The 13,587-nt window shown below is 36.0% G+C and overlaps 1 protein-coding gene across 1 annotated transcript in view; it reads right to left on the bottom strand.

The window, feature by feature from the left end:
* Window positions 1-13,587, bottom strand: part of LOC111155239 (component of oligomeric golgi complex 5) — a 300,576-nt gene that overhangs the window by 50,396 nt on the left and 236,593 nt on the right. The window contains exon 12 of the mRNA XM_022515352.1: window positions 11,736-11,835. Coding sequence (XP_022371060.1) covers window positions 11,736-11,835 — 100 coding nt within the window. The remainder of the gene's footprint in view (window positions 1-11,735; window positions 11,836-13,587) is intronic.

The following is a 13,587-nucleotide window of genomic DNA, read 5'->3' as shown; positions in this document are numbered from 1 at the left end:
ATAATATTTCATACATAATAACTATGTACATGTTCATATTTTGTTCAACATTGTTTGTCAGATTCATCCACGTAGGAATGTATGTAAGCTGTATTTTGTTCATTCTTCAGGATTGTACACTATTTCACTGATGAATATCTCAGCATTTATGTATCTGTTTTAGTGTTGATGGACGTTCGGGCTGTTTCTGTTAAGGCTATTACAAATAACGCTGTTCTACATGTCTCATGTTGTATATGTACGGGTATTTTTTTTTTAAGATTTTATTTATTTATTTGAGGGGGTACAGAGAAAGAGGGAGATGCGAGCTCCCTGCCCAGCAGGGATCCCAATGTGGGGTTCAATCCCGGGATCCAGGATCATGACCTGAGCCGAAGGCAGACTCAACCTCGTGAGCCACTCAGGTGCTCCCATGTAAGGGTATTTCTATTAGGTTTCCCCTTTCACATTTAGATTTAAATTGTACCTAAAATTGATTTTTGCCTCTTGGTGAGAGCTAACTTTCATTTTTTTCCACAAGGCTATCAAACAAACCCATCATCACTTACTGAAAAGACCATCCTTTTCCCACTGTTGTCTTCTGCATCTTTGTCACACAGCAAGTGACTGTATACATGTGGGGCTGTTTCTCTTTCAATGTATTTCTCTATCCTTGTGCTAAAACTTCACCATCTTAATTACTGTACGTTTCTAGTGGATCCTGATATTAGCAGAACAAATATTTCTGCATTGGTAAGAAGTATATTGTTACACTGAACTTATAGGTCAATTTTGGAAGAACAGACATGTTTATTATACTGAGCCATCCGACCTATGAAGAGAGTATATGCCATCATTTATTTACTCCTTTAATTTCTCTCAATATGATTTAGAGTTTTTGGTATAGTCTTGCCCATGTTTTCTCAAATTATTCACAGAAACGTTATTTTCTGAAGCTATTATAAATAATGCTTTTAAAAAAATAAATTCTGTGTTCTGTTTGTAGCTGGTATACAGAAACAGTTGGTTTCTGGATAACTTGTGTATGAATGAGCTCAGGACATGCCACTCCAAAATATGCTGCTCTGGTGTATTATTTTGAGTTGAAGTCACTGAAAAACAGCAGGTATGTCAGAATGGCTTTCTCTGAACCTGCCATATCTGCTTAAAGGCAGGTCCCCCAAAAGGAACTCAATTGTCATAAATTCTCTCCCTAAAATTTCATCAACCAGGGAAGACTGAGTCTTATCACAGGACAGAAAATAGGAAGTGGCCATCACACCCACACAAGTTTTGTCACAAACTGTATCTTCTATCTATTTTTCCAAGGGCCTGATCAACTTTCTAAAAATCATTCATTGTACCCAAGTAGCTCATATCCCCTCTTCTTTTTCCCCTATTAAGACATTATAGTTTGCAAATAACACATATGGGGAGGTTTTCTAGATACAGTTATGTTATTTCAGGAGAAAGGATTATAGACCTCTTTGAAATAAATAAAGGATTATAGACCTCTTTGAAATAAATCATGTTTTCCCAGAAAAAATTCACATGTCATAACATTTGACAGTTTCCTGGGGTTCACAGATGCCCTGAAGCCCCTTCACCCACCTTCTAGATTAACAATTCCTACCCTAAGATATTGAAAAATGATTTTAAAAAAAGATTGTCTGAGGAAAAAAAAGATTTTCTTGATTCCTATTACAGAACACTTTCCGTACCATTTTTTTAGGTATGTCTCAGAAAATATTCTAAATGGGCACAACTTCCTACTAGTGAGTTGAGTAAAAGTTGCCTAGAAGTGCGCTATTGCTTGATATAGTAAAGGATAGTTAAAAAAAATAATCAGTCCTCTAAGATGTAAGGTTTTTTATATTTAAATGCAGCAAACTTTAGTTAGCATCCCCAATTTTTTTTTAAAAGATTTATGTATTTATTTATTTGACGGACAGAGATCACAAGTAGGCAGAGAGGCAGGCAGAGAGAGGGAGATGAGGAAGCAGGCTCCCTGCTGAGCAGAGAGCCTGACTCGGGGCTCGATCCCAATACTCTGGGATCATGACCTGAGCTGAAGGCAGAGGCTTTAACCCACTAAGCCACCCAGGCGCCCCAGCATCCCAATTTTTAAAGGAAGTATTTTTATGTTTTTTCCTCTTCCTCTCTCTGATTATCCCAAGTGTCTGGGGGGTTTTAGAGTAGCCCTTTCAACCATGCCTCCCCCCATCACTACCACCACTGTTCTCCAATTCACAATCATATCTAATGCTTACGGCTCAGAAACCCCATCACACTGGCACACTGCAGATCCAATTCCTGCATGTGTTTTGGCCTGGGTCCATTTACCAGGCAATCTCACCTCATGTCATACGAGGCTGGTAATTACAGCAGCCCTAAGAGGTAAATGTAGGTTTTCTTTCTTATTTGTGAATACGGCTAGATCTTTACTGTTACGTGTTATCAGTACGTCTGAGTGTGCTTGGATAGGAGGGTGCTCTGAATCAAAGCCTAAACTAGACTAAATGCTGACAATTTTCTCTCTCAGAAACATACTTCCATAGAGCATAATTTTGAAGCATTCCTTAGGGAATTAAATTATATTCCAATACCCTGGAACAGGGATGAGAATAAAAACTCTTTTTGATCATTAATATGCTTGAAAAGAGGTAAAAGCTCTACAGGAATGACACTTCTAATTCCTGTAAAAATGGACCAGGTAATTCAGACTAGTTCTGTTAATGAGAGTGCCTTGAAAAAGTGAATAATATCTTTAAAAATCTTCATGGTATCAAAGAGCTAATATGACAGAAAAAATTATGAGGCAAGATTCAATTGCCCAAATTTCTTTTCACATCCCTAACTACTACTTCTATTTCCTGGAATTAGTATCTATTCTATTACTCAGATATTTCAGAAAGTCCACATTCTGAAATTAAGTTAAAAATAAATAAAAGAAAAAAAATAAATATTTTGTAATGAAAGAAATAAAGAAAACATAGAAGAAAAATATTTATTTGAATATTATATACTGTAGCAATGAAAACAGGTTTAGGGCAATAAAGATTAGAAAATGTGGGGTACCTGGATGGCTCAGTAGGTTAAGCCTCTGCCTTCAGTTCAGGTCATGATCTAAGGGTCCTGGGATTGAGCCCCGCATCGGGCTCTCTGCTCGGCAGAGAGCCTGCTTCCCCTTCTCTCTCCGCCTGCCTCTCTGCCTACTTGTGATCTCTCTCTCTGTCAAATAAATAAATAAAATCTTTTAAAAAAATGTGATAAGGGGTCAAAATACTTATCAAATGAAGTATACAGAAAAAGGCTCATACGTTTTTTAAAGTAATATTCACATTAATTAAAATCATTAAGTGAATTATGATAGTAATAAATTCCTATCTTTTGGCTATGAAATTGATACTGAATGCCATAAAAACTTAATACACACTTGGGAGAAGATATTTGCCAATCATGTATCATAAGAGGTTAATATCCTATATATATTAAGAACTCCTACAACCCAACAGCAAAAACAAAAAATCCAATTAGAGATTAGATCTGAATAGACAACCACAATGATATTATGGTATCTCATACTGGATGGTTATGGAATGGTTAGTATCAAATGGAATGGTTAGTATCAAAAAAGACAAAAAATATAACAAGCGTCAGTGAGGATATGAAGAAAAAGCAACTGTTGGGCACTGCTGTTGGGAATATGAATTGGTGCAGCCCCTATGGAAAACATTACGGAGCTTTCTCAAAAACTTAAAAATAGAACTATCATATGGATCTACTTCTACTTCTAATTCAACTTCTGGGTATTTACCCAAAGAAAATCACTATTTTTTTTTTAAGGTTTTTAAATTTACTTGACAGAAGAGAGACACAGCGAGAGAGGGAACACAAACAGGAGGAGTAGGAGAGGGAGAAGCAGGCTTCCCGCCAAGCAGGGAGCCTGATGCAGAGCTTTGTCCCAGGAGCCTGGGATCATGACCTGACCTGAAGGCAGACACTTAATGACTGAGCCACCCAGGCACCCCTGAAATCACTATCTTGAAAAGATACCTACACTCCTATGTTCCTTGCAGTATCGTTTACACTAGCAAAGACATGGAAACAACCTAAATGCCCACAAATGGATGACTGGATAAAGAAATTTGAGATGTGTATAAATATATATGTGTACACACACACACACACACACACACTTAAGTATACATATACACATATTCATACATACATCACATATATACATGCATACATACATATACACAATGGGATAATATTCAGCCATTAAAAGAGGAAGGAAATCCTGCCATTTGTGACAACATGGGTGTACCTTAAGGGCATTATGCTAAGTCAAGTAAGCCAGATAGAGAGTCAATACTGCAATGTATCACTTCTATGTGGAATATTTTAAAAAGAACTTAGATACAAAGAACAGATTGGTGATTGCTAGAGGCAGGGGGTAGGGGAAATGTGGATGAAAATGGTAAAAAAATAAAAAACTCTATCATAAGATAAGTAAGTCCTGGGAATATAATGTATAACAGGGGACTACAGTTAACAATACTGTATTGAATACTGAAAACTACTAAAAGACTAAACCTTGAAAATCCTCACCACAACAGGGATGCCTGGCTGGCTCAGTTGAAAAAGCATGTGACTCTTGATCCTGGGGTCATGAGTTCAAGCCCCACACTGGGTGTACAGATGACTTTAAACAAACAAACAAACAAACTTGAAAAAAAGTTCTCACCACAAGAAAAAGAAATTAGGGGCACCTCGGTGGTACAGTTGGCTAAGCATCAGACTCTTGGTTTCAGTTCAGGTAGTGATGTCAGGGTCACTGAGCTCAAGCTCCGTATCAGGCGGGGAGTCAGCTTAACTTTCTCTCTCTCCACCTACTCTTTTCTCTCGCTCTCTAAAAAAAAAATCTATCTATCTGTCTATATATATATATATATCTATAGCTTTAAAAAATTATATTGTGCACCTTGTGCAGCTAAAAATAATACAGCTGACTCTTGAACAACATGGGTTTGAACTGTGCAGGTCCACTAACACATGCATTTTTTCCAATAAATACAATATAGTATTATAAATGTATCTTCCCCGTGATTTTCTTTTTTTTTTTTTTTTTTTTTTGAGGCAGGAGAAAGGGTGCGAATCTCTCCTTCCTCCACTTTTTTTTAAATATTTTATTTATTTATTTGACAGAGATCACAAGTAGGCAGAGAGGCAGACAGAGAGAGAGAGAGAGAGAAAAAGGCTCTTGGCTGAGCAGAGAGCCCGATGCGGGACTCGATCCCAGGACCCTGAGATCATGACCTGAGCCGAAGGCAGCGGCTTAACCCACTGAGCCACCCAGGCGCCCCTGCCCTGTGATTTTCTTAATAATACTTTCTTTTCTCTAATTTATATTAAGACTAGTATATGATACATATGACATATAAAATATGTGTTGACTGTTTAGTGTTATTTGTAAGGATTCTGGTCAACAGTAGGGCTACTAAGTAGTTATGTTTTTAGGGAGTTATATGCAGATTTTCAACTCCATTTTTAATAGCTCAAAAAATATACATACACCTATAAATAGGTATTTTAATTTAATACATACTGACAGGATTCAAGTAGGGGGATTAAGGAATAAAAAGAAAAGTTCATGAGCTCTCTTGTCTTGTTATTGCCATGTTCTTAATTTGGCTTTGTGACAGATGGCATGATTGGTCCCAAGCCTCCATCCCTGTCTGCATCCACATCCTCTGCAGTTTAATACTGCACTGTGGTTGGGTTAGTTTGGTGAGCCAGACTTTTGGGAATATTTTCTCTTGTGTGCTTCTGCCTTCATCATAGGATTAAGCCCAAGAGAGCCTGCTGCAGGAGGCGAGACATGCAGAACAGAGCAGTGTATTTAACTATGGTGGAAGTCAGCTTCCGCCAGCAGCCAGCCTGCTGTGAGTAAACCCAGCCAAGATAAGCAAAGTCACTTAGTGCCCTCCACCTGCCTGGGGAAGTATGAGCATTCAGCGTGTATGGTATGCCATTCAGGTGATGTGGTTGTCTGTCAGGCAATGTTCTCAGGGCAACAGATAATACACACTTTGCAGGCTTTAGTCAGCAACTCTGCATTTTTTACTTTCTTGGGAAAATACTGCCCAATGATAATAACTATTTTTTTTTTTTTATTATGCTCAGTTAGCCAGCAGACAATAACCATTATTTGACATTTTCCTCTGTCTTCACTCTGGCCTGCTGAATCTTCGTCTAACATGACCATTTACTACTGACCTGGCAGAGCACACAGAAAATCAAGCTCTCACAAGTCTGGGAAGCAAGTCAGAAAACGATCTCAAAGGAAAGGAGGAGTGATCCTAAAGTAGTTCAATGCAAGAATGGAGGTACGAAATAGAGGAAGGCTATCTAAGCATCAAGACAGTAGGTAAGCCAAAGGGCTCATTCTGTTTGTATTACAGCTAAAGTGCCTTTGGGCTGAAGAATCTACTGATATGTTTTATATCTTTGCACTTAATATAAAAACTCTTTCAAGTTATTTTTAAAATATAAAAACTCTTTCAAGTTATTTTTAAAAACCTTTTATTATTTTAATGTTAATAAAATAGATTATTACCATATGATACTATACGGAGCAGCATCCAGGTCGATGACATTTAAATCTGCATTAAATAATCTGTTTAAAACTAAAAAAGTTGAACCCATGTATCTCTCTATCATCAGTTAAATATCACACGTGTAGGTTTTCTTCCACTATGGGAATGTCAAGTCTCCAAATTGCTTAAGAAATTACACAAAGAATAAAGGGTATATTTACAAAGCTTTAAAAAAACAAAACAAAACCCAAAACCCTACTGCCATCTAGTACTATCAACCTCATACACAGCTACTGACCTGCATTAAAGCTGAAACCGCCCCTTAAATGTCATTCCTATTATTGTTTCCATTTAAATGGTCTGCAACCTAATTAAATGCCAATCTACTTTCTCACAGTTTATAACATTTGACATTTACACCAAGATTCTAGATGTCATCCCCTGAAACCATCAGATAATACTTACTGTGGTCCATGTCCTCACAGTTTACCTTTTAAAAGGACTACTTACTAGTGTATTTGACATCACAAGTTTATAAGCCTGTAAGGGTTTATAAAGTACCACAATTACTCTCTCACATACTAATATTTTAATTTCATTTTAATATACAGAGGACAAGGAAAACATTGATTCAAACTTAAAATAGCAAGGTCTAGGGTCTAGTGACATTTTCTTCTAAAGGTCACATTTCAGAACTATACAAACAAATTACAAATACATAACCATTAAATAATCAGTTTGCTCAGGTCAGTCATAAACTATAATATCTATACCTACAGGTATGTATTTTGAACATAAAATTCTACTTAGCAAATTAATTGTAACTTCACAACTGCTATCGAAACAAGTGAATAAGAACTTTTAAATAAAGACAGTCTAAAAAGCACGCCTCTCCTTTTCACAAAAGGGCACCTAAGAAGCTGATACTCACATTATACACTAAATTAAATACATACTAGAGGCGGTAAACCCTTACTGGTTATAACTCACATATGAGAATTCAAGGTTAAATCCCTGTTTTTCTAAACTAAACTACTAAACTAAGTATCTGCTACGCTCTGAATGTTTGCACCCTTCCCACTCACTCCACTCCAGATCTATACCTTGAAACCTAACGCCCAAGGAGATGGGGTCTTTGGGAGATGATTAGGTCACGAGAGTGGAGCACTCATGAATGGGATTTATACCCTTAAAAAAGAAGTTTGAAAAAGCCCCCTTGCCCCTCTGGCCTGTGAGATTTCATGGAAAAGGTAGCCATCAGTGAACGAGTAAATGGGCTCTCACCAGACATCAAATCTGCTGGCACCCTGATCTTGGACTCTGCAGGCTCCAGAACTGTGAGTAATACATCAATGTTATTTGTAAGTCACCCAGTTCGTATCATATTGTTATGGACCAAGGCACTATCTGTTAAGACTACAGAAGTTAAATAAACTATAACACACACATAAAATATATCATGCATGTATTAAAGTAGATTTAGATCTCTATCTCATATTGTAAAGTAAATCACAAAAACAATCCTACTTTTCGCAAATAAAAAACAATGTAGCTATGTTGAGGTATGATACAGTTTAAAGATTGTTCTAGAGTCAAATCTGAATTTAACTGCTAGTTGCAACACTTGCTAGCTTTCTACTTTCAGCATCTGTTTTGGGCATGCTATTAATTCTTCTTGGTCTCAGTTTCTCCCCTCTGTGGTGGCAGATATTGATCCTTCCATTTCACAGGATTGTTGCGAAGTAAATGAGATAAGATACATAAATGGCTTGACATAACCCAAGCCACTATAAAATGTTTAATAATCGTTATTTTCATGGCCATTCCCTAACCTCAAGAAATAAATTCTCTGTGACCATTTAAGAGTCAGAAAAAAGAACTTAAGAATTTGTCCCTACAGAGTTTGTATGACCTGTCCCTAGGTTTGTATGACATATAACTTTGGTGATTAATAAAAGAAAAGCCTTAGGGGCGCCTGGCTGGCTCAGTGGGTTAAAGCCTCAGGTTTGGCTCAGGTCATGATCCCAGGGTCCTGGGATGGAGCCCTGCATCGGGCTCTCTGCTTGGCAGGAAGCCTGCTTCTCTTCCTCTCTTTCTCTGCGTGCCTCTCTGCCTACTTGTGATCTCTATCAAATAAATAAATAAAACCTTTAACAAAAATAATAATAGAAAAGCCTAGAAAAACTAACACATATGTAATGATAAAATTATTTCAGATTATAAGCATATACATGTACTACATACATATAATTTATATGGCATACTCCACTATATCCTAGAATATTAAAATAATGAAGTTGAAAAGAAATAATACTGCTTTTCTAAGCCTGTGGAAGAATTTATCTAAATACACATAGTGATTGAGATGACAACAAAAATGGTCCATAGAAGGGATCAACTTGAAAAATCCTATTAATTCCTGATAGGAATTAAAGGTACAGTTAAGTATATGAAAATGATCTGATACCCAACAAACCTGCACAACTGACCTTTAGCGAAATAAATTTAGGATTCTGGAAAGCTGTTCATTCTACATCTCAGGTTCTATATTTTCAAGTCCCCCCTTTTGAAAATATGTTTGTCTTGAAAATTCCAGCTTTCCTTCATCTCACTGCTTGGATATTCCACTAAGGATCTGATTTCTGTCACTTTCCAACCTTGTGGACTTACATTTTTCATCTATAAAAAGAATCCTCCGTTTATAGAAATATGTCATACCATATTTCAAGTCAACATTTCCATTTACAGATAAAGTAGCTATTCTACTTCAAATTCTGTTTCAAGTCTTTCTCCCACCAAAGGAGGAGGCTATCTTCCTCTGAATGTTTTTAGTTAAATAAGTCTAAAAGAACAGGAATACAGCAAGATCAAAGAATAAACCCAACAAATTTAAAAACATAAAGGAGTAACAGAAATAGTACAATTAGACCAAAATAAGAGATGTATACTAAAATGTTACTTGAGTCCTTAATCAATACTATATTTTAAAAATAAAGCATATGATGTTTTTTCTACACTTAATGCTTAGGATCTCTTTAGGCACTAAAGTCAAAGTTGAAAATGACTTTCTGGTTAGCCTTCAGCATAATAAGTTTTGTAAGCCTGAGTAATTTAGGGTCATAGACCCTCTGACCACCAGTACCAATTCAGTCAAATGTTTGTTGATACATTTTCATTTTGGCAAAGCCTTTTACCATTAGTGTCTTTTTTTTTTTTTAAAGATTTTTATTTATTTGACAGAGAGCAAGAGCAAGCACAAGCAGGGGGAATGGCAGGCAGAGGAAGAGGGAGAAGCATCCCCCCTGCTTGGCAGGGAGACCGACACAAGGCTCAATTCCAGGACCCCAGGATCATAACCTGAGCCGAAGACAGACACTTAACCAACTGAGCCACCCAGATGCCCCTACCATTAGTGTCTTAACTGAAGTTACATTTACCACATTGGTACCACGTTACCATTACCACTACCACCTTCTGCAGCAGAAAAGCAAAATATTTTCTATGCATATGCTTGTTCTTCCTTATGATATTATTCTCAGGAGGGACCATCAAATGATTTTTTTCTCCTGACATTTTCAGTAATTACACAGATTCTACAGGATATTAACACTGAAATTCATTTATAGCAACAAACCATGTTTTTAAAAGCAATGAACATCATAAAAAAGCTTCTATTAAAAAGTTTGAGAGAAAAATAGTCATTTAATTACCTACAAAGAGCTACCATGGTCTGTGTAGGGCCAGTTTTCAATAAACAAAGTTTTAAAAAGCTGCTTCTAAATTGCTTGTCAAGGCTACAAGAACAACTGAATAGAAAACAGCATATTAGTAGGCAAACAAAATGTGGCCATCCAATGGAACTGAAAGTCTCATGATATTACTATTCCCACCAAGGATCATTTTATGCAAATTCCTTCAGTTCAATTTGTCATCAGCCTACACTAAAAATCATTCCCAAACCAACTAGAACTACCAGGATATAGGTAAAACCACATTACTTCATTTTATGATGTTTCATTTGGGAGCAGTCAGAGAGGCTAAAGTGAATACATGGTTGAGTCACTCCTGTAAAGACAGTAGAGATTTTGGCACATTCTTTAAAATTCATCTATCAGCACAGCTGAAAATACTAAAGCCTTGTTCCTTGGGTTCAGTTGGAATTCAAAGTATATACTAGTTAGATATATACTAGTATATAAAGTACATATATACTAGTTAAACGTGTGCTTAACTTTAAAACATTAACGCACAGAATTAGGATTATAGTTCAGCTAATTACCCAATATTTTAAATATAAATAATTTTTTAAAAAGATTTTATTTATTTATTTATTTGACAGAGAGAGATCACAAGTAGGCAGAGAGGCAGGCAGAGAGAGAGAGAGATGAGGAAGCAGGCTTCCTGCTGAGCAGAGAGCCCAATGTGGGACTCAATCCCAGGACCCTGAGATTGTGACCTCAGCCAAAGGCAGAGGCTTAACCCAATGAGCCACCCAGGCGCCCTAAATATAAATGATTTTTTAAATAAAATTATTTGAGAGTTAAACTTCCATGTTGTAGGGTTAAAAGCTTTCAAAAGTAAATCAACATTTTTTATCATAATTTTAAGCACTTCATTTTCTCTAGCCATTTTTTAATAGTTCAAGTCAATTTCACGATTCACAATTTCACAACAGGTAACTGCATGAATGATATCTGGGGTAAGTGGTCACAACACGAGAATTTTGATCAATCTGAGATAATTAATTATATATACATATAAAATATATAAAATAAGTATTTTTTATAATTTATATAATTATATAATTATTAATCAATAATAATAATTACTATAATATAGAATTAATTTTTTATAATATACATAAAACAATTATATATATATAAAAATTGGGCCATAAGGTGGTACAGGCATTTTTTCCCTAAAAGCCTTAGAAAACCTTCCTGCATTCTAAAAGCATAACAATGGTCAGAGGGCCATTTTCCAAATAGATTTAACTTTTGGGAGGGGTAAGTTCACCAGAAAGTCTCAAAATTTCTATTAAGTAAAACCACCAGTAAATTAACATTCAGTCAATTCAATATTGACACTTAAGAGTCAAGTAAAATCAGCAATTTTAAACAAAATCTCTAGTGCTGACATAAGGGCATCACTTACAAGCTGCTCTGATTTTACACCATACAACTGGACCGTCTTTGCCACGTTTTTTGACACAGCTAATGTGAGGTCTGCATCTACAGCGGCTACATTTAGTTCACTGCAGAAAACAAAAACAGACTTTAATTATTAGCAACACAGTTCATCAACAAAGAAGAGAACAACATATAAACTTAAACCTAATAAGCAATGTAGTGATTCTTTTTATAGATTTCACTGATTGCTTCCAAGAATTGGTTGCATTGTTTCTTTTTTCCTCCTAAATTCGGCATTAGGGAAAAGTGCTTTGAGATGGCTTGGTTAATGACCAGTTTCTCATTAATAAAAGCACGTCATGTGTGGGTTCAGGCTGTGATTAAGAGAGTAAATTGTGTACAGATTTTTAAAGTAGCACTCTTGTTAATACTGATAAGTGCAATTAGAGACACTGCATATCACAGACATCTGCAAGGAAATGACAGCTTTTGAATGGAAATGATGACCTTGAAAGGACATAGGCTAAAAATATAAATTACACATGATACATAAAGATGCTCGGTTTCTGTAGAAATTATGTCAATCCATGCTATTTTGTAGAGTAGCTTTTTAAATATATCAAAAGCATACAAAAATTTAATTTGAAATTTTAAAATTTGAAGTCTTGAAGTATTTATTTTGCCCCACTTATTTTCAACTTTAACAATGGATTAGTTGGGATTGCCAAAAAGGAAAAGAAAAAAAGTGTTTATTTACAAAGACCATGGAAAAAATACTGCGAGTTAAAAACTGCACAAAAACCCATACATAGATAGAAAGCAGGAAAAGTAAATTACTATGGCTCTGAGGTAGCAAAATAAATCTTGGCACTTAACAGATTCTCTTTATGAAGAAAGTGAAGGACTTTGAAACACAGGTGCACACTGTGTGTAATAAAAATGCCCTTTCATAAATAGTGAGACAAAAGTTTATTAAATTCTATTGAATACTGGCAATAACCACGCTTCCTTAAGCTTTATGTTATATTTGATTACAACATTGCCAAGCTGCCCTGAAGAATGGGAGAGATGCCTCTTTAACATTTCCATAAATAGGTGAAAAGATCAAATCCACCCCCCCCAACCAAAGGATCAAGTTGAATCCAAGACTGTTCTTGTCACTACCATACCAAACTGATAACAGAGACATTACAGTAAAAAAAATCTAGAGTCAGGACTTTGAAAAGTCATGATAATTATGGAAAGATTCCAGATCTTAATCGCATGGCGATCTCGACACCATACAGGTATGTCTGCAGCTGGATATACGCTCATAGACATTGTACCTGTGGCCTCCGGGTTCTACTCCACATGCCTGCAAGTCGCCAGCTTCAAACCTGTAGTCTAAAGCAATCTACACAGTCCTATACTTTGGCTGTCTATTGCCTAACTACTATTTTTATTTCTCAAAATGTTCATCTACAAATGTACAGACCGACTGTTATGACCACTTGTTAGCTGTGACAGGAACTGAGATAGTCTTAATAGCACATTCATCTGGGTAAGTGTAAATGTCTCCAGCAACAATATAATTACATTGTCTGCAAGCACTCAGGTGGCACCTCCATGAGGATACCTGGCCTTCCTAGAGTTTTAAAAGCTGTTGCATTCTCTTCGAAAGCTCAAAATAGCAAACACAAGTAGGCTAATCAAGATTATAATCCTGTGTATGCCATGAAGTATTTTATGGATTTAAGATAAAAAAACACTAAGCTCTATGCTTTAACTTCTCAGTTTGTTAAATTATTTTTGTGCTTATTTTACTATATAATATTATTTACTATGGCATAAAAATTAGGTTTACTTTGTATCCTTGACAAGATACAGAATAATTATAA

The sequence above is a fragment of the Enhydra lutris genome, unplaced genomic scaffold, assembly GCF_002288905.1.
Source record: "Enhydra lutris kenyoni isolate GAN:26980312 unplaced genomic scaffold, ASM228890v2 scaffoldscaffold40, whole genome shotgun sequence".
Taxonomy (NCBI): domain Eukaryota; kingdom Metazoa; phylum Chordata; class Mammalia; order Carnivora; family Mustelidae; genus Enhydra; species Enhydra lutris.
This window is presented reverse-complemented; position numbering and strand designations above follow the sequence as displayed.